Below are 24,593 nucleotides of genomic sequence, written 5' to 3'. Positions count from 1 at the left end.
CAGAAGATTAATATTTCTTTGCAATATCATCCAGCCCCATCCATAGATGTAAGTAGAAGCAGGAACTTAATTCACCATCTGCTACAAGATGACTCCCATGGGCTAAAAAGGGTTAATGCAACTTCTTAAATATACTGAGAATTGTTTGCACTTTCTGCTCATAATGGTCCTCCAAAATGTCAAGTAAACCCATTCTTTTCCTCGACGACTGCCTCGTCTATGGTTGGTTCATCTAATTAGCCATTTGCCCTCATTAAAGTCAGTGTATTTTCTAACTGATTATAGTTGTGTAATATTGTCTGAAGCAGTGTTGTCCAACAGAACTTTCGGCGATGATGGAAATAGTCTTTAACTACATTGTCCAATAGGGTAGCCAGAAGCCACATGAGGCTATTGAGCACTTGAAATATGGCTAGTGTAGCTGAGGAGCCAAATTTTTAATTTTATTTAATTTTAATCAATTTAAACAGCCATGCGTGACTAACGGCTCCTGTATTAGACTACACAGGTCTAAAATTTACCTGCGTGCACTGGTAAAACGTAAAGGGGGCTTCACACTGCCCCAGCCTCTGAGCGAACCAGTCAGCATTCTATCTGACGTAGAATAAACCTTGTCGGGACACCTAAAATCCTACACTTGAATGAAGTTCAAAATTTCTCTCGCCCATTTTTTCTACTTTCTCAGGTGAGTCGTCCCTTCTAGAACTGAGGGTGGGTCCTCGGGTGACAGTTCCCCTTTGTGTGATAAGGTGCTGGACATAGTTACCAGGCAAGGGCAAGATACATTTCAAGTATTGACCTGAAATAGATTGCCAGATGTTTCTCCAGCAAAGATGGGTTTATTCCAGATCAGTAGAGAACTGTAATTCGGGATCTGCATCCACATGCAATTCCCCAAAATGGCAAGGGAGGAAGAAGAACACTTATAGAGGGGAAAAGGAAGTTGGGAGGACTATGGCAAACAAAGAGCCCACAGCTTTTAATTGGCTGAGTCCTTGCCAGGAAAGAGGAGGAGTCTTTCATCTTCCTTTTGGGCTCTGCTGTTATCACAGGGCGCGAGAGCTCCCTTGCTGGTCTCCCAACCCTATTTAATTCAGGTTTCTGTTTATTAATTTTTTACACAAATGAAGCTGGAGAGGAGCTTGTTGCCAAAAGGTAGGATCTCGAGGTATATCGTGATGAAACATTATTTTCCAAAGTGTAGATGGGATTCATTTATAAGAAGGTGTCTGGATCTCATGGTCTGGCTTGGACAATTCCACGTCAACTCTTGTTTCCCCCGACATCAGGAAACTGCCTCTGCCCTCATTAGATCGTGAGTTCCCCTGGACAAATATTGCCCATTGCTGTAGTTTGCCATGCTTCTGTGGCCTGTAGTACTGTATATGTCTTCTTTGATGCCTTCCTTTCTCTCACCACTGCATACAGTCAACCAAGTCCTACTGAGCTTATCTCCTAAATATTATCAAATATATTCACTCCTTTCTCTCCCAGCTTCCACAGCTTTAGTCAGAGCCACAACAACTTTTGCCTGGATCATTGCTATGGGCTCCTTGCTTCCAGTCTCATGCTTCTCTAATGGGGGTCACTGCGTCCAGCTGAGCAGTTTATATACTGCAAAAGATGGCTGGCCAAGGAGGTTAGTGGGGCTGAAGTATCGCCTGCATTCTTGTGCACGGGTACAGGAGCTCTGTTTATCTGGAGAGAGTACCTTTGTAATTTGCACAAAGGTGCCACATAATCCTCATGTCTATCCAATGTGGTAGCCACTAGCCACATGTGGCTCTTAAAATTTTTTTTTATTAAATTTATTTATTTTAATTTTTGGCTGCATTGGGCCTTCGTGCTGTGTGCAGGCTTTCTCTGGTTGCAGTGAGCGGGTCTACTCTTTGTTGTGGTGCACAGGCTTCTCACTGCAGTAGCTTCTCTTGTTGAGGAGCATAGGCTCTAGGCATGCGGGCTTCAGTAGTTGTGGCAAGTCGGCTCAGTAGTTGTGGCATGCAGGCCTTAGAGCACAGGATCAGTAGTTGTGGCGCACGGGCTTAGTTGCTCCGTGGCATGTGGGATCTTCCTGGGCCAAGGCTCGAACCCGTGTCCCCTGCATTAGCAGGCAGATTCTTAATCACTGCGCCACCAGGGAAGCCCTGGCTCTTTAAATTTTAATTAATTAAAATAAGTAGAATTTAAAGTTCAATTTCTCAGTCATACTAGCCACATTGCAAGTGCTCAATAGGCACAAGTGGCTATTGGCTACTATATTGAACAGTGCTGATAAAGAAAATTTCCACCATTGCAGAAAGTTCTGTCAGACAGCACTGGATAGACTGCTTCTAAACCATTCTCTATACAGTTTGCTGGTGTGAGCGATCTTTAGCACAAAGGTAAACATGTCCCTCTCTTGCTTAAAAGCCTTCAGTGATATCCATTTCCATCAGCAGCAATCATTCAGCAGGTGGTGAGCCAATTTTGTGGGTGACAACCAACATTAAAAACAAGACAGCAGGGAAAAGCAACAAATAACATACAAGGGAATCACCATAAGGTTAACAGCTGATCTTTCAGCAGAAACTCTGCAAGCCAGAAGGGAGTGGTAGGACATATTTAAAGTGATGAAAAGGAAAAACCTACAGCCAAGATTACTGTACCCAGCAAGGATCTCATTCAGATTTCATGGAGGAATTAAAACCACCAAACCAGCTTTACAACAAATGCTAAAGGAACTTCTTTAGGCAGGAAACACAAGAGAAGGAAAAGACCTACTAAAACAAACACAAAACAATTAAGAAAATGGTAATAGGAACATACACATAGATAACTACCTTAAATGTAAATGGATTAAATGCTCCAACCAAAAGACATAAACTGGCTGAATGGATACAAAAACAAGACCGTATATATGCTGTCTACAAGAGACCACTTCAGACCTAGGGACACATACAAACTGAAAGTGAGGGGATGGAAAAAGAGATTCCTTGCAAATGGAAATCAAAGAAAGCTGGAGTAGCAATTCTCATATCAGACAAAATAGACTTCAAAATAAAGACTATTACAAGAGACAAAGAAGGACAGTACATAATGATCAAAGGATCAATCCAAGAAGAAGATATAACAATTGTAAATATTTATGCACGCAACATAGGAGAACCTCAATATATAAGGCAAATACTAACAGCCATAAAAGGGGAAATGGACAGTAACACAATCATAGTAGGGGACTTTAACACCCCACTTTCACCAATGGACAGATCATCCAAAATGAATATAAATAAGGATAAATACTTTAAATGATACATTAAACAAGATGGAGTTAATTGATATTTATAGCACATTCCATCCAAAAACAACAGAATACACTTTCTTCTCAAGTGCTCATGGAACATTCTCCAGGATAGATCATATCTTGGGTCACAAATCAAGCCTTGGTAAATTTAAGAAAATTGAAATCGTATCAAGCCTCTTTTCCGACCACAACGCTATGAGACTAGATATCAATTACAGGAAAGAATCTGTAAAAAATACAGACACGTGGAGGTTAAACAATACACTACTTAATAACCAAGAGATCACTGAAGAAACCAAAGAGGAAATCAAAAAATACCTAGAAACAAATGACAATGAAAACACGATGACCTAAAACCTATGGGATGCAGCAAAAGCAGTTCTAAGAGGGAAGTTTATAGAAACACAATCCTACCTCAAGAAACAAGAAACATCTCAAATAAACAACTGAACCTTACACCTAAAGCAACTAGAGAAAGAAGAACAAAAATCCCCAAAGTTAGCGGAAGGAAAGAAATCATAAAGATCACATCAGAAATAAATGAAAAAGAAATGAAGGAAACAATAGCAAAGATCAATAAAACTAAAAGCTGGTTCTTTGAGAAGATAAACAAAATTGATAAACCATTAGCCAGACTCATCAGGAAAACAAGGGAGAAAACTCAAATCAACAGAGTTAGAAATGAAAAAGGAGAAGTAACAATAGACACTGCAGAAATACAAAGGATCATGAGAGATTACTACAAGCAACTATATGCCAATAAAATGGATAACCTGGAAGAAATTGACAAATTCTTAGAAAAGCACAACTTTCCGAGGCTGAACGAGGAAGAAGTAGAAATAAAAAGAGATCAATCACAAGCACTGAAATTGAAACTGTGATTAAAAGTCTTCCAACAGGGCTTCCCTGGTGGCGCAGTGGTTGAGAGTCCGCCTGCCGATGCAGGGGACACGGGTTCGTGCCCCGGTCCGGGAAGATCCCACATGCCGCGGAGCGGCTGGGCCCGTGAGCCATGGCCGCTGAGCCGGCGCGTCCGGAGCCTGTGCTCCACAACGGGAGAGGCCACAACAGTGAGAGGCCCGCGTAACGCAAAAAAAAAAAAATGTCTTCCAACAAACAAAAGCCCAGGACCATATGGCTTCACAGGCAAATTCTATCAAACATTTAGAGAAGAGCTAACACCTATCCTTCTCAAAATCTTCCAAAAGCAGAGGGAGGAACACTCCCAAACTCATTCTATGAGGCCACAATCACCCTCATACCAAAACCAGACAAAGATGTCACAAAGAAAGAAAACTACAGGCCAATATCACCAATGAACATAGATGCAAAAATCCTGAACAAAATACTAGCAAACAGAATCCAACAGCACATTAAAAGGATCATACACCATGATCAAGTGGGGTTTATCCCAGGAATGCAAGGATTCTTCAATATACACAAATCAATCAATGTGATAAACCACATTAACAAATTGAAGGAGAAAAACCATATGACGGAGGAAAACCATATGATCATCTCAGTAGGTGCAGAAAACGCTTTTGACAAAATTCAACACGCATTTATGATAAAAACCATCCAGAAAGTAGGCATAGAGGGAACTTACCTCAACATAATAAAGGCCATATATGACAAACCCACAGCCAACATCGTTCTCAATGGTAAAAATGGAAACCATTTCCACTAAGATCAGGAACAAGACAAGGTTGTCCACTCTCACCACTATTATTAAACATAGTTTTGGAAGTTTTAGACACAGCAATCAGAGAAGAAAAAGAAATAAAAAGAATTCAAATCAGAAAAGAAGAAGTAAAACTGTCACTGTTTGCAGATGACATGATACTATACATAGAGAATCCTAAAGATGCTACCAGAAAACTACTAGAGCTAATCAATGAATTTTGTAAAGTAGCAGGATACAAAATTAATGCACAGAAATCTCTTGCATTCCTATACACTAATGATGAAAAATCTGAAAATGAAATTAAGGAAACACTCCCATTTACCACTGCAACAAAAAGAATAAAGTACCTAGGAATAAACCTACCTAAGGAGACAGAAGACCTGTATGCAGAAAACTTTAAGACACTAATGAAAGAAATTAAAGATGATACAAATAGATGGAGAGATATACCATGTTCCTGGATTGGAAGAATCAACATTGTGAAAATGACTATACTACCCAAAGCAATCTACAGATTCAATGCAATCCGTATCAAACTACCAATGGCATTTTTCACAGAACTAGAACAAAAAATTTTACAATTTGTATGGAAACACAAAAGACCCCGAATAGCCAAAGCAATCTTGAGAAAGGAAAATGGACTGGAGGAATCAGGTTCCCTGACTTCAGACAATACTGCAAAGCTACAGTAATCAAGAGAGTATGATACTAGCCCCAAAACAGAAATATAGATCAATGGAACAGGATAGAAAGTCCAGAGATAAACCCATGCACATATGGTCACTTTATCTTTGATAAAGGAGGCAAATATACAATGGAGAAAAGACAGCCTCTTCAATAAGTGGTGCTGGGAAAACTGGACAGCTACATGTAAAAGAATGAAATTAGAACACTCCCTATCACCATACACAAAAATAAACTCAAAATGGATTAAAGACCTAAATGTAAGGCCAGGCACTATAAAACTCTTAGAGGAAAACATAGGCAGAACACTCTATGACCTAAATCACAGCAAGATCCTTTTTGACCCACCTCCTAGAGAAATGGAAATAAAAACAAAAATAAACAAATTGCACCGAATGAAACTTAAAAGCCTTTGCACAGCAAAGGAAACCATAAACAAGATGAAAAGACAACCCTCAGAATGGGAGAAAAAATTTGCAAATGAAGCAACTGACAAAGGATTCATCTCCAAAATATACAAGCAGCTCATGCAGCTCAATATCAAAAAACCAAACAACCCAATCCAAAAATGGGCAGAAGACCTAAATAGACATTTCTCCAAAGAAGATATACCGATTGCCAACAAACACATGAAAGGATGCGCAACATCACTAATCATTAGAGAAATGCAAATCAAAACTACAGTGAGGTATCACCTCACACCAGTCAGAATGGCCATCACCAAAAAATCTACAAACAGTAAATGCTGGAGAGGGTGTGGAGAAAAGGGAACCCTCTTGCACTGTTGGTGGGAATGTAAATTGATACAACCACTATGGAGAACAGTATGGAGGTTCCTTAAGAAACTAAAAATAGAACTACCACAAGACCAGCAATCCCACTACTGGGCATATACCCTGAGAAAACCATAATTCAAAAAGAGTCATGTACCACAGTGTTCATTGCAGCTCTGTTTACAATAGCCAGGACATGGAAGCAACCTAAGTGTCCATCGACAGATGAATGGATCAATAAGAAGTGGCACATATATACAATGGACTATTACTCAGCCATAAAAAGAAACGAAATTGAGTTATTTGTAGTGAGGTGGATGGACCTAGAGTCTGTCATACAGAGTGAAGTAAGTCAGAAAGAGAAAAACAAATACCGTATGCTAACACACATATATAGAATCTAAAAAAAAAAAAAAAAAAGTTTCTGAAGAACCTAGGGGCAAGACAGGAATAACGACACTGATGTAGAGAATGGATTTTAGGACACCCGGAGCGGGAAGGGTAAGCTGGGACCAAGTGAGAGAGTGGCATGGACATATATACACTACCAAATGTAAAACAGATAGCTAGTGGGAAGCAGCAGCATAGCACAGGGAGATCAGCTTGGTGTCCACCTAGAGGGGCGGGATAGGGAGGGTCGGAGAGAGACGCAAGAGGGAGGAGATATGGGGATATATGTATATGTATAGCTGTTTCACTTTGTTATACAGCAGAAACTAACATCCCATTGTAAAGCAATTATACTCCAATAAAGATGTTAAAAAAACAAATAAAAACCACCTAAGAATAAAAGAAAAGAAACAAACAAAAAACCCCTCCAAAAACAAGACAGCAAAAAAGAATAGAAGGGCAAGTACTCGTGGATATTTAGTTTTGTGAAATTTTTGTTTGTTATATCTGTATTTCTTTGTCTCTGTATCCAGATGTCCATGTCTCTATAATTCCACGTGTGTATGATATTCTGCTGTGTTGCAATGAAAAAGACTAATTGTGTGTGTTGAGCAAAAGAGATTGAAAAACATGGGCTTATGGGATATGAAGTCTGAGCTCCTTAAGCAGGCATATAAGGCCCTCTGTGATCTAAACCCTTGATGACCCCTAACTCTCAGCACTGTCTTGTCCACGAATTTAGAACTGTTTAGGTGGTTTCACCTAAGACACCGAAATTTTTTTCTTTCTTTCATCTCTGTGCCTTTGCTCACGTTGAACCCTCTGCTTGGACGGCTGATCCTACCGTCTCTTTGCCTGGACAACTTCTACTCATGTAAGCCTCAGTTTAAGAAACATCTATTCCAGGAATCCTTCCCTGAACGCTGCAGGGTGGGCTTGGCGCCCTGCTCTGACCTTTCATAACATGCTGCAGATGTCCGTTAACAGGGTAATAATGCTGTAATGATTTATTTAAGTATTCATTTCCGGCACTAAACTAACTTCTTTCCGTGCTAGTACTATTTTACTCACCTTTGTATCTCAAAGGAGAAGTACAGTACCTGGAACATACTGGCACTCAGTCAATGAATATTTGTTCAAAGAATAAAGGAGCGAAGTAGGCAAAATAAATTAATCCTCTATGCAGACAATACAAGTGCATGGCGGACTCCGGCCACCGGAGGGCGCCTTGCACCGGGGCTGGTGCGCAGGCGTGCTGGGAGGGCTGGCGCCCCTTCGGCGGCAGCGGCGGCGGTGTGGGTTGTGGTCGCGGGAAGTGAATGGTTTTACCCAGAGGGCCCTGCGCCGCCTTTCTCCGCTGGCCGCGGCGCTGCTCCCTGCTCCTCCTCCCCGGCCATGGCGTTCACGTTCGCGGCCTTCTGCTACATGCTGGCGCTGCTGCTCACCGCCGCACTCATCTTCTTCGCCATTTGGCATGTGAGTAGCCGGGGCCGGGGAAAGAAGGGCGAGGTGGCGGCGCAGCCTCTTTTCGCCCCGGGCCCGTGGTCGGGGCGGCCACGGGCCTCGGAGGTCCGCACGCCCGGGAATGGGGCCAGGCCGGGGCGGTGCCGGCCGCGCGGCCAGGGCCCTGCGCGCCCTCGGTCCGCGAACCGGGGGCTGCAGGTCCAGGAGGAGCCGAGGCGTCCGGCGGCTGGCTGGCTACGCCCGCTGTGTCCCGGCGCAGGCCGCGCCCGCCGCTACTCCTCCCTCGCCGGGTGGGGCGGCCGCGGTCCTAGCGGGCCCTGAGGGACAGCGCTTCGCTGGCCGGCGCCGCATCCCCGCGTTCTCTCGTCCCTCGGGAGGATGTCAAGGGCGCAGAGGGGCGTGCTACGTGCTCAGCCGGAATGAAGTTTGCCGAAATATTATTATTTAATGCAGATTGCCTTCGTTTTCTGGTGTCCACAGGAGTGTGGCCCAAATGAGGTAGTTATAACCCACTTTAGATAAATTTCCAGCTCTACTTTTCACGCACTTGTTGGGTGCTCTTCAAGTAGAATCACCCCCCGGCCCCCGGCATTGTCTCCTGGTGAACTTTGATGCCGGTTGAATTGATTACTTTGTTGACCGTTATCTCCGAATTTTCCCCCTAAATCATACTTTGACCGACAGGTTTCTCGAGAGACTTCCTAGCCACCTCTGTGTTCGGAGTAGCCGATTTAGTAGAGGTAGTTTTAATTTGATTTTGAAAATGCTCAGAAACCTTACGCTTCTCTAGGGTAATTTTTTTTTCTCTTTTACTCACATCATGTTGCAGGACAGAAGCACATCCTTACTGGTCCCTGTAAGGAACAAGTTAAGTTCCCTGTGAAATACAAGAGATTTTTAAGGATTCCTGTTTCTCTAACACAAAATTAGAAGCAGCCTTTTGGACATCAGCATTCATTAAAAATGTATCTTATTTTTGCTCTGCCCTCCATATTCTAGTACCTTCTGGGATATTGGTCTTAGTTTGAATGATTGGGCATGTTCACTCTCATGTAAATTTTCAGTCAGGTTTCATCATGCCCATAGCAGGGATTTGTTATGGAACATACAGGGGCAGAGTGATTTACGTGGTGGCAGTGTCTTGTGCCAAAAAAAAAAAAAAAAATTCTCAAATCCATTCCCTTTTGCTAAGGAGTGTAATTACATTTGTAATTATTTGAAACCCAACTGCTTGTGTAGTGGGGGAATGCTTATGTAGGCTGCTCCCTCAAAATGCTTTGTCAGTAGGAACCCATAACTTGAAGAGCATTTTGGGCTCTTCTTTGGTGGAATAAAGACAATAAGTAAAGGTAATTTGGGATGCAAACTAGCTCTGCCTTAGTAAACCTCTGATGAAACTGAAATGTGTGGTTCCCTGCCGTTTGTAGATGAGTTAATCACTTCCTGCTTGATGGGCACTCTGTTTTCTGAGCTGATGAGGATTCTTAGAAGAGAGCTGTGGATGGCTTACATTTTGAACTAGATTGTGTTTTGCTAAGAAAACCTGAACTGCACTTTAAAGAAAAAAATGGGTAATTTAAATGAATATGTGTTTGGGTGAAGTAGGTGATTTTAAGTCCTGTTACAGAATTAAAAATTTGTTTGTACTCCACAGATTAGTGGAGAGCTTATATCCTTAGGGATTTCTAGTAGTTCAGAGGATTGTGCATCCTTTGGGAAAAAATAGAAAATTCTAAATAAAGATTTAGTTTTTCTGTTAACTAACCTTCAGTTTCTTTTCTTTTTTTAAAACTTTTTATATTTTTAATTTTAAAATAATTTATTTTTGGCTGCATTGGGTCTTCGTTGCTGCACGCGGGCTTTCTCTAGTTGCAGCGAGCAGGGGCTACTCTCCGTTGCGGTGTGCGGGCTTCTCATTGCGGTGGCTTCTCTTGTTGCAGAGCATGGGTTCTAGGCACGCGGGCTCAGTAGTCATGAAGCACAGGCTTAGTTGCTCCGCAGCATGTGGGATCTTCCCAGACCAGGGCTTGAACCTGTGTCCCCTGCATTAGGCAGGTGGATTCTTAACCACTGCGCCACCAGGGAGGTCCCCAGTTTATTTTCTTAGGTCATTTTAAGTATCTGTCAGAAGACTCATCTGGAAATTTCAAGTATAAATTCAGAAAATCCAGTTTATGTTAATTGTTGTATGGAGGATTTTTTTTATGCTGATGGTTACATCTCTCAGTTTAGTCCTAATTCATGTGATTGATGCTTTTTGGAGAATAGAGTTGGGAGCATAGATTTGTTTGAAAGCTAAAAATGCACAAGTCATTCTCCAAAGATGTGCATTGAATTTGAAGGTATCCTGAATTGTGTAGTTTGCTATCTTTAGGGATTGTTTGTTTGTTTTGTTTTTGCACTTTTTGGGAAAACTTTGTGAACGTCCTTGTCCAGACCCACAGTCGCAGAAGATTTGAAAACCACTAGTTTAAGAATCTTTTCAGAAGAGTTTTGACAACTCTAGCTTATAGCACTCAAACAGAAACCCATTCAGCAACATACGCATTAAAAGATCCTTTGAAATCACCTGAAGAAACTGTCCAGTGGGAAAAAAGTTAAAGCACAAGTTTCATATTCTGCTAGTAAATTGGACCTTGTTATAGGGAAGTAATTGTATTTGCGATCACAGTCAGTCCTTGTCTTAAACGTTATTACTAAAATGCATTGGGAATATATCACAGCTAATGTCAGGTAATTGACTAATTATATCCATAAATAATCAGAAATTAGATTAATAATCAGAAATAAATAATCAGAAATTAGTATCTCCTATTTGTACATTTATATTTTTAACATTTATATGTGTTAGGGGTCATTAGCAAAGGAAAATGCCTTTTGGTGAGTTCTGTACTTTTTTTTAAGCATAGGACTATTTTTTCCTTTTTCCCCCCTTTCATTCAGTAAATATATTTTTTTAATATTTATTTGGCTGCGTCAGGTCTTAGTTGCGGCAGGCGGGATCTTCGTTTCGGCATGCAGGGTCTTTCGTTGAAGCGTGCGGGCTCAGCAGTTGTGGCACATGGGCTCTAGAGCATGCAGGCTCAGTAGTTGAAGCCCGGGGCATGTGGGATCTTAGTTCGCTGACCAGGGATCGAACCCGCATTCCCTGCATTGGAAGGCGGATTACTAGGAAGGCCTAATAAAAATTTTAATGAAAGTAGAAATAGAAGGAAAATAATTAAACATTAAAATGTAAGTTCTGTGAGAGCAAAGATTTTTGCTGTGTTCACTGCTATGTCGCAGGGCTTAAAATAGTGCCTGGCACCTATATAAGTGTTCAATCAATATTTACTGAATGAGACTACCCCGGTGGTCTAGCGGATTCCAGGAAGGGCAGATTAAATTCTTTGTCCCCTGGGTGACTGGTGGCAGCAACTAAAATAGCTCCCCCATAAACTTGGGGCCTTTGGCTTCTTATTTTCACACAAAGTGATGTGTCACCCCTATTTGATTTTTAGTGCATTTTGACTTTGAAGTTCTGTGTTCAGTGACCTTAAATGTTAAAGCCACATTTCTTCTCAGAGTGCAGACAGAAACATTCTTGATTCTTGCTGTTTTTTTTTAATGGTATGATATAAAATTTTTATTTATTTACTTATATTAAAGGATAGTTGATTTACTCTTGCCATGCATTTTATTTGTTTATTATTTATTGGCCACGCCACACGGCATGTGGGATCTTAGTTCCCCGACCAGGGATGGGACCTGTGTCCCCTGCAGTGGAAGCATGGAGTCTTAACCCCTGGACCGCCAGGGAAGTCCTTGCAATGCATTTTAAGTGGATGAGATCTTTCTCCCCTTATCATATTTATAACTGTTTCACTCATCACACCATGAGAAGCTGGCCTTACCTGGGCTTTACCCTTCTTCAGTCTTTAGTTTGGTGACCGAATGAAAGGACCTGCATGTGGTAGGAATACACAGAGGACACAAAAGGAGGTCAGATTGATCATGTTTGCAGTGCCCTTAAACAGGCCTGCTCTTGCCTGTGTGGTGCCTTAAGGTGAATTAGAATAAGATGCCTCTTGAGGCACAGGATTAGAAAAGTCCTCCCTCCTGAATAGCCCCTGTTGCAGAGCCCATGCCAGGGTGCTTGGCAGCAGAAGCGTGCGTGGCATTGTGCCCCCACCTGGCCTTTTGTTCTGTGCAGAAACTGCAGTACTGTATGTGGTGGTCCTGGCTGTGGAGTTTAATATTCTCTTAGTGTTCCTCTATTCTGAGGCTATTTCTTGAATTTCCAAATCGAAGCAGGACTGTGAAATGTATGTGCTTAGGTACAAATGGGAACAAATTGAAGCATACAAGTCCATTTCTAGTGTCCCGCTGAACACTGTGACAAGGGAGGGACGTGCACAGATGATTAAAAACACTTCACCCTGAGGGGCACACAGTCTAGTGGGGGGACACAAACCTGAACTTAAATCCTCTCCTCCAGTATGAGAAATGCCAGCCTGATAGCGTTATAAAGCCTCGTGCTATGTGGAGATTAGACAGGCGTGCAATTATTTCTGCCCAAGGGAGTTAGGGAGACCTACAGGGAGGAGTTGACATAGGAAGAATGTTTGTTTAGGATAAAGAGGAGCTTCCATAAATAGTCATGGCTGGGGGAGAGACTATTTCAAGCAGAGAAAATAACTTTAGTGGAGGCATTGAAAAAACTGAAAATTGAAGGTACTTATCACAGTGATATCAGATCATTTTAATGATAACAATATACAAGTGTTTTCGATTCTTTGAATGTGATTCTAGTTATTTATTAATTACCATATATTGAGCTTACTGTAAACTGGTACATATAAAGTTGCTACACTTCTGCTTTTGTCCTGTTAACTTACTTTCTTCAGTTATTGTTTGATGGGGCAGGTTTATTGCTGCTTTTTTTTAAAGTGAGAGATCTTAACTATTTTGTTTTTATTTTAGATTATAGCATTTGATGAGCTGAAGACTGATTACAAGAATCCTATAGACCAGTGTAATACCCTGAATCCTGTAAGTTATAATATAGGCTATTTCTCTAGATTTTTAAACGGTTTTTGCTTTTAACTTGATATAATTTGAAAATGGCCAATATTCTCAGTAGCATGATAAATTTGTACTTTTTGAAGTAGGCAGAATTTAAAAAAATATTCTTTTTCCTATCCTGCTTGACTATTCTATTATTAATCTGCTGGTGATCTTGTCAGCTGTCATACTAACATTCTTCCAATCTGCTTTTTACATTGTCGGCCAAAGACAGTTGAAAAGGTCAAAAAGATTAAAAGAGTCAAAATTGCATTAAAGGTGTGTACTGCTTTTTAGTTTAATGTTTTAATGCTATGTCCATTTCATGGGGAGGGTTAGGGCGTTTGTATTTGTAAACTGTTCTGTTCAGTGTGCTTGTTCATATGCCTGTTGAGGTTTATGATTTCATGAAATTTCATATTTTATGCAAATGTTTGCTTGCTGGCCCAGTCAAGTAGGGAAAGCTGTTAAATGCTCATGCATTTAAAAAAAATGTTATAGCCATAGGCACTTTGATATTAAATTATTAGGTGCAGTGTTTGAAAGTTGGTTAACATGAAATGACTTTAATAGGTGAGATTGTTCTTTTGTGGTAACTTACTCTGAGGTAGTCTGTAGGTGGAGTCTTTAGTACCGTATCTATTTTTATCTTTGGTTTTGTCTATTCTGGAATTTATTTATTCTTTCAGCAGCTGTTTATTCAGAGCCTTTTAGGTGGATAGCTCTGTTCTTAGGCTCTGGAATCTTGCAGTAAGGCTTACCTTTGGATTCATGCTGTCAGAATTTTGTGGATAACAATTTGTATACAAATGTCTACATAGTTATTTCTAGTATCTATCCACTCTAAGTTTCTAAAGCAGACCTGTCTTCCACTAAGTTCTGAGCTCTTCTGGATTTAGTTATAATGTGGCCCCATTGTGCTTAGGGGTTTTATATAAATATTTGACTTCATTTAATTTACAGGAAGATTCTCCTTTAGCCTGTAGGTTTGATTTTTGCCTAACTGGTCAGAAACTGAAAGGATTTTTGTAGGAAAGCAGTGAGTATGTCTTCAAGAAATAGAATGTAATAATTCATCTTTAAACATTACTTAATGAAGATGAAAACATGTATAGACTTTAGCTGTGTAAAACTGTAAAGCACTAGCATGCTAGAGGGGTTTTATCTGGAAAGGGTCTATAAAGTTGGTTTGCTACTTTTATCATTGTTTCCTAGATAAATAGCCATGATGGAATAGATTCCTGGTTTGTCTTTAAAGAACTGCTACAGTAAGACTTGATGTAGGTACAATTAAAAGTATTAACTTGCTGTTTCTCTACTCTTACGAAGCAAAATATGAGATGAATCTGCTTTTTCACTGGAAAGTAATGATGTTCATTGTAAAACGTCTTAACTTACTGTTTAAACTAATTGTTACCAAGAAATTAACAAACTGAAATTTCTCCTTTTGATGGCTGTTTATTAATAGTATTCTATCTTCTTTGGCTTTTCATTACTTCAAATAACCAAATGATGATGAAGATGATAATAGCTGAAATCAGATGAGGGCTTTACCTGGGTTTTTTCATTCAGTTTTCATGACAATCCTAAGAGGTGAGTATATTATACTCATCAATAGGAGAGTAAACTGAGGCTTAGTGATGTTCAGGCACTTTGCCCAGGGTCACACAGCTAACATAGAGTCAGAATTCAAACCCAGACTGCCTGATTTTTTAGGTTTAGATTCTTGTATTTTCCTAATTTACTATAACTTACGAGGGACTAATTTCATTTTAAAATGTAGAGTGTGATTTTTGGCTTTTTTTTAATGGAAAGAAATTGTCACTTTGTGCTTGGGACATCCTAATGCTACAGTGGATTGGAAGGAAGTTTCTACACCAGCACAAGTTGTGTTTTGGATAGGGTGCCGATAATTGGCTTAATAGCAGTGCATCTGACAGTTTTCCCTATTGAAAATTTGTTTTTGACAATTCTGCCAAAGTATGGGGGAAGACAAATACCACTGTATTTAAAAATGTGAACCTTAACTACAGAATATTATGATTTGCATGTTTAAGTACTATCGTTTCAGCCATATCTGCATGCGGTGTTTATGGATACTAGTTTTTGTGTAAATGTGGGTTCCTAAATGGAATCATTTTGTGCCACTAATGGGGAAATTTCGTCATTAAAGAATGATTGAAGAGGACTGGTCTTCATGAGAGATGCATAGTAAAAGTATCTGGACTGTTTTGAGGAGAAGGGAGGGAGTGTGGCATTTGTTTCATATTAAAACTGGTAGAGTTGCAGATTATCTTTATTATCACTCTTATTAAAGAATATTGTTTAAGAGCAGTAGGGATCATGCTTTCAAAATCATTTTCTCCCCATACCCTAGTCTGGAAAACTTGGGTGATGATTTGTATTGTTAGATCACTTGGTTTTAGAGGGCCAAAATAGGCTCATTATATTTTAAAGAAAAATCTTTAATTTAAACTAGTATTATAAACAGCAGCTTTAGTGGAACTCCTAATGAAATGTATTATATATTTTTCTTGGTTTGTCCTGGTTGTAGTCTTTGTGTTCCAAAGATTTTCCTATGGATATTTTCTTGCAGATGTTTAACTTTGATCTTAATTAAATGCTGGCTTAATGGTCCATGTTATTTACATGTTTATATACATGTGCAGAGTTTATCTTGTTATTATATTACTTAAATTTGTAGAAAATATCTGGTTAGTGGTATAGATTAATTGGTTTTACTGGAATTTTATTTAAAATAGTATTAATTAAAAACTTTGCTTTACAGCTTTGAATGGGAAAAGTAACTTGGGAGTGCTAGAAAATGGACTTGAATAAGTAATATATTATTTCTACAGCTATAGTTTCCCCTCAGGAAAGATCTGATGGGACAGTGCAGCACATTTGAGAAACTGGCTTTGAAGCTGTGACTTGTAGGAAGCTCTTTGGCTGAAACTTGAAATGAAAGGTTTTGATATTTATATTTAACAGAGTCATTAGGCTGAAATCTGTAGGATGAGAAAGATAATTTAAAGTAAAGCATGAACTCTTGGTCATTTTACAAAAAGCATTTTGCTTGAACTAATTTTTCCTCACTTAATACTACCTGCTATCAAAAGATGTATTTTGTTTTTGAGTTCTGAGCTCCTACTGGTCTGCTGTGTTTGTAGCCCTTCATTGGAGAAAGCAGGCTGAAAGAAATAGGAAGGCCTTGTAGGAATGGGAGCTCAGGAACCGGGAGAATTCCAATTTCATGGTTCAGATCTTAGTCTTTTCCCTCCTGCATTGCAGAAAGCACATCGTTTGCATCTGTGCATATTAATGTTCTTTCCCCCCGACTGTGCTGAGATTATTGGCTGTTGGCTTTCCATTGAAAAATTACTTTTGTGGTAATGTGATGTGGTTTGCTAAATATTGTATATGTAACATCCCTGGTTTCTGTTTAAAGGCTTAAAAACAGTAATGTGTAAACTTCTAAAGGGGAGTTTTGTTTTTGTGGATTTTTTTATATCTTGTTGCATGTGATCAGATATTTCATTTTTGTATTTTCATCATTTTTGAATGGTGGAAAGAAAAAATATTCTGAGTGATTAGCAAATAACTGTGTTTGAACAATCTGGGTGGTAACTTTGTGTAATTTAACCTGTTGCTCTAAGAGTTTGGGTTTTAAATTTTAAGTTATATCTTATTCTTTTAGTGCAAGCTATATCCTCTGGTCAGTTGGCATATAATCCTGCTTTTGTTCAAAAGCTTAATATGGAAATAAAACTCAGTAGCATCTTTCATTTCAGATTCTAGGAAAACAGTGATTTTTCATTAGTGAAACTTAGTTGCCACCTGCTTTCCAAATTAGGAGTTGATTTAATGCCAAGGCATTTTTGATAACTGGCTTGTGTTTTTCTTCCAGCTTGTCCTTCCAGAGTACCTCATCCATGCTTTCTTCTGTGTCATGTTTCTTTGTGCAGCAGAGTGGCTTACACTGGGTCTCAATATGCCCCTCTTGGCATATCATATTTGGAGGTAATATTTAGATACACTTCTAATACTTTTCCTAATTAAATTTTAATTATACTATGGTTGATATGGTTATCTTACGTGCTAGTCACCTAAACGAAATTAGTTGGCATTTATTTTTAAAACCACATGGATGCACAAATAACTGTGTTAATACCTCTTATGGAGCTTATGTTATTATTCTTTAAAGGGTTTTTTTTAAAGTGAGGTATAACTTACATATGATAATGTGTGAACGTGTAAAGTGTACAGCTCAATGGATTTTTACATATGGATACACTTGTGAAACTACCGCCCAGATCAAGATATACAGCACTTCCAGCCCCCAGAAGAGTCCCTTGTGTCCCATTCCAATCAGTTAGCCCTGTACTTTCATAGGAGAACCAGTGATCTCTTGCAGCTTAGATTAGTTTTGTCCATCTTTGAACTTCATATAAATCAAATTGTACAGTGTGTCTAACTTCTTTCTCCATGTTTACTTTATGACTTTAAATTTGGTTATTTATAAAAGATTCATATTTCATAACTTCTAAATGTTATATCTGATCTGTACAGCATTAGAGTGTTTTGATTTAGATAGGCATGTCAAAATCTCATTGCCCTTGATTTTAGGAAATACATACAGAAGAAGTATTTAAGAGTAAAGTGGTTTCACATCTGTAACTGGCTCTAAAATGGCTCAGAAAAAAATGTGCGTGTATTAAGAGAGAGAACAGAAAAGAGAAGGACAAAGCTGTGTGGTAAATATGAACATTTGGAATATCTTGGTGAAGTGTTCTTTATGTTAAAATAAAAAGTTGAAAGAAAAAATTGTATTTCCTTTTTACAGTTATTCTTAATTTTCTTGGATTTCTCAAAGTGTAGAGGAGACCAGATATGACTTGTTTAACCACCTTGTTCTCTGTAGGGGCTCCAGTTTTAAAATTAATATGATAAAAGGAAAGAACTCCATCTAGAACTAAAAGTATGCTTCCCAATGTGGACCACCTCTCATTGTAACAAATATTATTTGAGAAGAAGAATGCTCCCTTCCATCCTGAAGGTTAGCTTCCATTCTGAGTGGCTAATCAACTGTGTTTATTACAGGTATATGAGTAGACCAGTGATGAGTGGACCAGGACTCTATGACCCTACAACCATCATGAATGCAGATATTCTAGCATATTGTCAGAAAGAAGGATGGTGCAAATTAGCTTTTTATCTTCTAGCATTTTTTTACTACCTATATGGGTAAGTTTAAAAAACAAAACGAAAATATGATTTCACTTTGCTGCCAGAAACATTTGCAGGCATTATGGTATGAACACCTTAAAATCCACTTGAAGAGTAACTCATGTCTTGAACGGTGGTATTGATAACAGCACAGTACACACCAGCAAATTCACACACATTGAATAAACTGGTACTTGTCAAGGCAGCCAGCTGATGTGCAGTCAGAGGCAGAAGGTTGGGTCGGGGATGCTGCTTCCAAAGTCTCAGACAGTCAGTGAAGGACAGTCCTCATTCTCCATGGCAGAGCAAGAGGACATGGCTGTGTGCGTTTGCAAAAAAGTTTCTGCTTGGCTTCAGTGTCTGTCTCAAGATTATGTTTAATTTTTTCTTTATCATTCTTCATAAACTGTACGCTCTACCCTTTATTTTCTGGTTTGCATGATCCGAATGGGATGAAGGAAAGAAAAGTTCTATCATATAGGATGCTGCAGTTATTTATTTATTTTATTATTTATTTATTTTTTTGGCTGCATCGGGTCTTAGTTGTGGCACACAGGATCTTCGTTACGGCACGTGGGCTTCTCTCTAGCTGTGGCGCGCGGGCTCCAAAGTGCAAGGGCTCTGTAGTTTGTGGCAAGCGGGCTCTCTATTTGAGGCACGCAGGCTTAGTAGTTGCGGCGTGTGGGCTTAGGTGCCCCAAGGCATGTGGGATCTTAGTTCCCCTACCAGGGATTGAACCCGCATCCCCTGCATTGGAAGGCAGATTCTTAACCACTGGACCACCAGGGAAGTCCTGATGCTGCAGTTATTGATTTTCCTCCCTTTATACTGTGATGGACTCATATCATTCCTCTAGGTCAGGGTTTCTTGATCTTGGCACTGTGATATTTTGAGCAGGATAAATCTTTGTTGTGAGGAGTTGTCCTGTGCATTGTAGGATGTTTAGCAGCATCCCTGGCCTCTGCCCACTAGATGCCAGTAGCTTCCCCCTGCCCCAGTCATAATAACCAGAAATGTCTCTAGACGTTTGCCAGATGCCCTCTGTGGGGCAAAATCAGCCCTGGTTGAGAGGCACTGTTCTAGGTGTACTGTAGGTGGAGGAAAACAGCTGCTTATTAAAACTAGAAATGGACACGGGCGAGTGTGGAGTTATAATTTTTCTTTAAGCTTTATAAATACACTTTTCCCATTTTTTATTGATAAATACTCAACTGGAGAGGAATTTCTACCTGATTGTCAAAATATGAAGAAAATTAGTTGTATTAGATGTAATTTTGGCAGTAATTAAGTTTCTCTTCCCTCTCCTTTTTGTTACTTGAAAACTTGCTTATTTTTTGTTTACATCATACTGGTTTCCATTATGGAAAAGGGTGAAGTGCTAGACTTGAATTTATGGAAAATATATTTTTATGATTTTAGACGTTATATTTGTGAAAAATGAGTGTCCGTCAGTACACCTAGAGACGTTCATACATGAAACAAAGATAGTGAAAAAGTTCTGAAAAGTGAAATTCCATGTGTCCTTTTAATTTCTGTTCATTTTCAGTTTTTAGTTTCTATAATAAGTGTCTGGAACAGTGCTGGCATATAGTAGGCACTTAAAACATATTTGTTGAAAGAAGGAAAATAAATGAATGCTTGAATAAATGATAAAATTGGAGATGTAGAGTTGTGGGAAAATATTCAGCAGGAGATGGTGGCACTACATCATTCGTTTTAAATTGTCCATCAACACACATGCACACACACACGAGTCCAGGCGGGAGGCCCAGCCAACACAGTGCCTTGATTGAGGAGAAAGAGAAGGGCAGACACCCAGTCTGGGGGTCATATCAGCCACGAGCCCCCATAAGAGCAGCAAACTAAGTCCCAGGCCTGTCGATGGAGTAGGGTATCACCCCCACCTGAAAGGCCTTTCTGAGAAGAGCCGGGGCCAGCCAGCTGTCTGCCCGAGGAGAATGGAAACAATCGCCCAGATCATGAGAGCCCACAAGTCCACTCTGTCTCCATCATCTGTCCTCAGGCCAAGCACCAAGACCATTGACCCATTGGGCCCCCTCCCAGGCTGTCTGTGAACCTCTGTGAGCCCGGCCCTTACAATGAAGCCCATTGTCTTTCTTTAAAAAGCAATAGTAGGGACTTCCCTGGCAGTCCAGTGGTTAAGCCTGTGCTTCCACTGCAGGGAGCACAGGTTTGATCCCTGGTCGGGGAACTAAGATCCCGCATGCCAGGCAACAGCGCCAGAAAAAAAAAAAGCAATAGTAATGGATAAACATCATATTTAATCTGTGGTCCATCCAGACAATGGAATATTATTCAGAGATTAAAAGAAATGATCTATCAAGTCATGAAAATACATGGAGGAAACTTAAATGCATGTTGCTAAGTGAAAGAAGCCAGTCTGAAAAAGCTACAGACTGTCTGATTCCAAATATATGATATTCTGGAAAAGGCAACACTATGGAGACAGTAAAAATATCAGTGGTCACCAGGGATTAGCAGGGAGGGAGGGATGAATAGACAGAGCACAGATAATTTTTAGGGCAGTGAAACTATTCTGTATGATACTGTAAGGGTGGGTACGTTTGCCAAGCAAATATACGTGTGTCAAAACCTGTAGAAGGTACAACAGCCAGTGAACCTTAATGTAGACACTGGACTCTAGTTAATAATGATGTGTCAGTATTGGTTCAGTTGTAACAAGCATACCACACTAATGTAAGATGCCAGTAATAAGGGAAACTGTGTGTGTGTGTGTGTGTGTGTGTGTGTATCTGTGTCTGTATGTCTGTCTGTGTGCTGGGAGCGGGAGGTCCATGAGAGGTCTCTTTACTTGCAGCTCAATTTTTCTGTAAAGCTAACACTGCTCTTTTAAAAAGTCTATTAATTAAATAATGATAACAAAAAATAAATAGTCTGTCAAGTTTGCTCACCTCCTTGCTTTGTATTTCCATTTAGACACACATGCTTTTGAACCATGCCTCTCCCACCTTGCCCTTCATGTAGGATCAAATGGTTATTGCTTTTTATTTTGCTTGTTGGTCCCCTTTTCTTTTTTAAACTTTCTGCTATTGCCTAGAGCCTTTCTCTAATGGGAAAGTTCCTTGATTGATCATTCCTGTCTGTAAAATGGGGATAATGGTACCTACCCTACCTCCTAGGACCTGACAGAAGGCCTGGCATGAAGTGTGAGCCCTTGGAGATGCTCACTCCTATTCTTAGACATAGCTCTGGAGCAGTGTGCTGTTTGGATTGCTTCTCTAAGCTCTGATCCCCATTAAGCTTTCAGCTGTGCTGTTCTACTTGCTAAAATTGGAAAGGAAATAGGGGACAACTACAGCACATGCACTGAGCCAATCCTACCTTAGGCAAAAGTCCATAAATGCAGATTAAAATCATACTGTGAACTTGTCATTCATTGGTCTTTCCATTTTCTGTGATGGTGTGATATCATGAACTAGTTTGCTATATAAAGCAGACTCAACTTTTTGGTGCGCTTAGTTTTTATAATTAGGAATGTTTGAGTTAATAATAGCCTTTTTCTTCTTTTCAGCATGATCTATGTTTTGGTGAGCTCTTAGAACAACACTCAGAAGAACTGGTCCAGTTAAGTGCATGCAAAAAGCCACCAAACGAAGGGATTCTATCCAGCAAGATCCTGTTTCCAAGAGTAGCCTATGGAATCTGATCAGTTACTTTAAAAAATGACTCCTTATTTTTTAAATGTTTCCACATTTTTTGCTTGTGGAAAGACTGTTTTCATATGTTATACTCGGATAAAGAATTTAAATGGAATTACGTATAAATTAATATAAAATGATACCTCTGGTGTTGACAGGTTTGAACTTGCACTCCTTAAGGAACAGCCATAACCCCTTAAATGACTGCATTAATTATTGACTATCCTTAGTCCATTGGAAGCTTTTGTTTATAGAAGTTGTAGGGCTCATTTTGGTTTTATTGAAATGCCATTTAATTATAAATTAGCTGTAGATATCAGGTGCTTCTGAGGAATTGAAAATATATATCTGACCTGTGGAAACTTCATGGGTTTCCTCATCTATCATGTAGGTGATTATATATGGATGCATTAAAAAAATGAGTGGGATTTTTTTTCCCTTTGACTTGAAATATTATCCCTGTATATTGCATGAATGAGAGATTTCCCATATTTCCACCAGAGTAATATACTTGCTTTAATTCTTAAGCATAAGTGAACATGATACAAAAATATATGCTGACTTACTTGTGAAGAATGCATTTAAAGCTATTTTAAATGTGTTTTAATTTGTGAGACATTACTTATTAAGAAATTGGTTATTAGTGTTCTAATCTGGTGGTAAAGATGTTAAGAGTTTGCAAGTACTTTAGATTTTCAAAACTGAATGAGAGAGAACATTGTATAACCGTCCTGCTGTTCCTTTAGTGCAATACAATAAAACTCTGAAATTAAGACTTATTTTCAGTGCATTGTTTTAAAGATTACAATAGCTATTCTTAAACTTGCTTATTCCAAATAAAGACATATCACTGTCAATTTTTTTAAAAGATAGTAGAGTATTACATTTTTTTAATACCATGCTTGGATCTAAAAAGGAAGATTTTTAAATGGTTAAGCACATTACCTTCTTTTGTCACTTGACAAGATTCATAAATACTGATGGCACAGCATCAGTATTTTTCTTACCAATTAAAAAAAATTATTGTGAAACTTAAAATGTTTAAAATATTTTTTTTCCTTTTTGAAACAGCATGTTTTAAGGTAAAATGACTTATAAGTTTGGTTTTTTTGCTGCTGCTTGTAAGGCAGGTAAATTATAATTATGGCTTGCATGTTTCCGTAAGCATTCTTGTGCTTTATTTGGGATGAGGAAGTTAAGGCAATTGAAAATAGTTTTAAGTGGTTCAAAGTTTCTTCAAGGATCAAAGAAAGAAAGAAAACCATAGGCAGAAATTCCACATAATGATCAAGGGAGTTTGTGGATGTGTTTGTGGAAGTCTTACTCTAAGTACCCCTTGAATTAGATGCTGTACTGTTGTATTCTCTACTAGTGAAAAAAATGCCTCTCCACCTTTGGGAGAGTGGCTGTTACTGTTTTGAGATTGGGTAATGGGGGTGAATATGTTGAAGAAGAGGATGTAGAACCAGAAGAGTGAGGAGAGTCCAACCATTTCATAATAAGAGACGCTTTAAAGACCTTGTCTTTCGTAGTCTGGAACACGCTTCGAGGGATCATCAGTTCATGCAGTAAATTGTTTACTGAGCCCTTGCCAGGCACTGAAGACTCATGATCTGAGTATAAGCAATAATTCAGTTTCTAATCCACCCAGTTGTACCAGCTTGCACTCATTTTTCTTTCTTGTTCACAAGAACATTTGATCATGAGAGACTTGGCCAAGTCTTCTGTACTTCACATAGGTTTCCTGGGGCAGTTACTTTTGTATTCCTGTCAAAGCATTTTCATGAGCCCTTGCTGTCTCTTAGCAAACACCACTTTCCTTTATAAGTTAACATTACTTTTAATAATGTATTCCACAATACTCCCCAGGATTAATGCAAGGTTTACTGGTTGTAATTTGTGGAAGCCACCTTCTCATGCTTCAAAAATTAGATATGTAGTCCTTAGCTGATTCCTCACATGATTCACAATTGAGGTTCACCCATCTCAGTGGTAGATTGTTAGTTCCTAGGCATGTGATTGGGTAGCTGGATGCTCTCATAATATCTACTCATCTTTACCTTTTCCAGTGTTTATGAAATTAAGTCACTTACCAAGAGAAAGCAGAAACATAATATTTGCATTTGACAGTATCCCACTTGTTCTTTCCCTTGCTCTGAGTTTGCTTTCTTCCCCCCATTAATCTGGTTTGGGTGGCCCTAGCCATATTTCTATTTTTCCTGCATGCCCAGCTGAAACGTAGTTAGCCTGGGTTTGTAATCCTTTCCAGCTTTAGTCAGACTGCACTCTGTGTAGCCACAGCTGTTTATTTAGGAATTCTTTTTTCCCTGGTTACAATTACTTTTGCTATTGTGTGTTTTATCTTTAAG

The 24,593-nt window shown here is 39.3% G+C and overlaps 1 protein-coding gene across 1 annotated transcript; it reads left to right on the top strand.

The window, feature by feature from the left end:
* The first annotated feature begins 8,164 nt into the window (after positions 1-8,164).
* Positions 8,165-22,997, top strand: CNIH1 (cornichon family member 1). The gene is made up of 5 exons (XM_081228866.1): positions 8,165-8,287; positions 13,238-13,306; positions 17,226-17,338; positions 18,419-18,562; positions 22,098-22,997. The coding sequence occupies exons 1-5, from the start codon at positions 8,207-8,209 to the stop codon at positions 22,123-22,125; spliced, it is 435 nt and encodes a 144-aa protein (XP_081084992.1). The 5' UTR covers positions 8,165-8,206; the 3' UTR covers positions 22,126-22,997.
* The last annotated feature ends 1,596 nt before the right edge of the window (positions 22,998-24,593 follow it).

This window comes from Mesoplodon bidens (assembly GCF_964165515.1).
Source record: "Mesoplodon bidens genome assembly, chromosome: 3".
Classification (NCBI taxonomy): domain Eukaryota; kingdom Metazoa; phylum Chordata; class Mammalia; order Artiodactyla; family Ziphiidae; genus Mesoplodon; species Mesoplodon bidens.
Note: the sequence above shows the minus strand (reverse complement) of the source record. Positions and strands in the feature narration are given on the sequence as shown.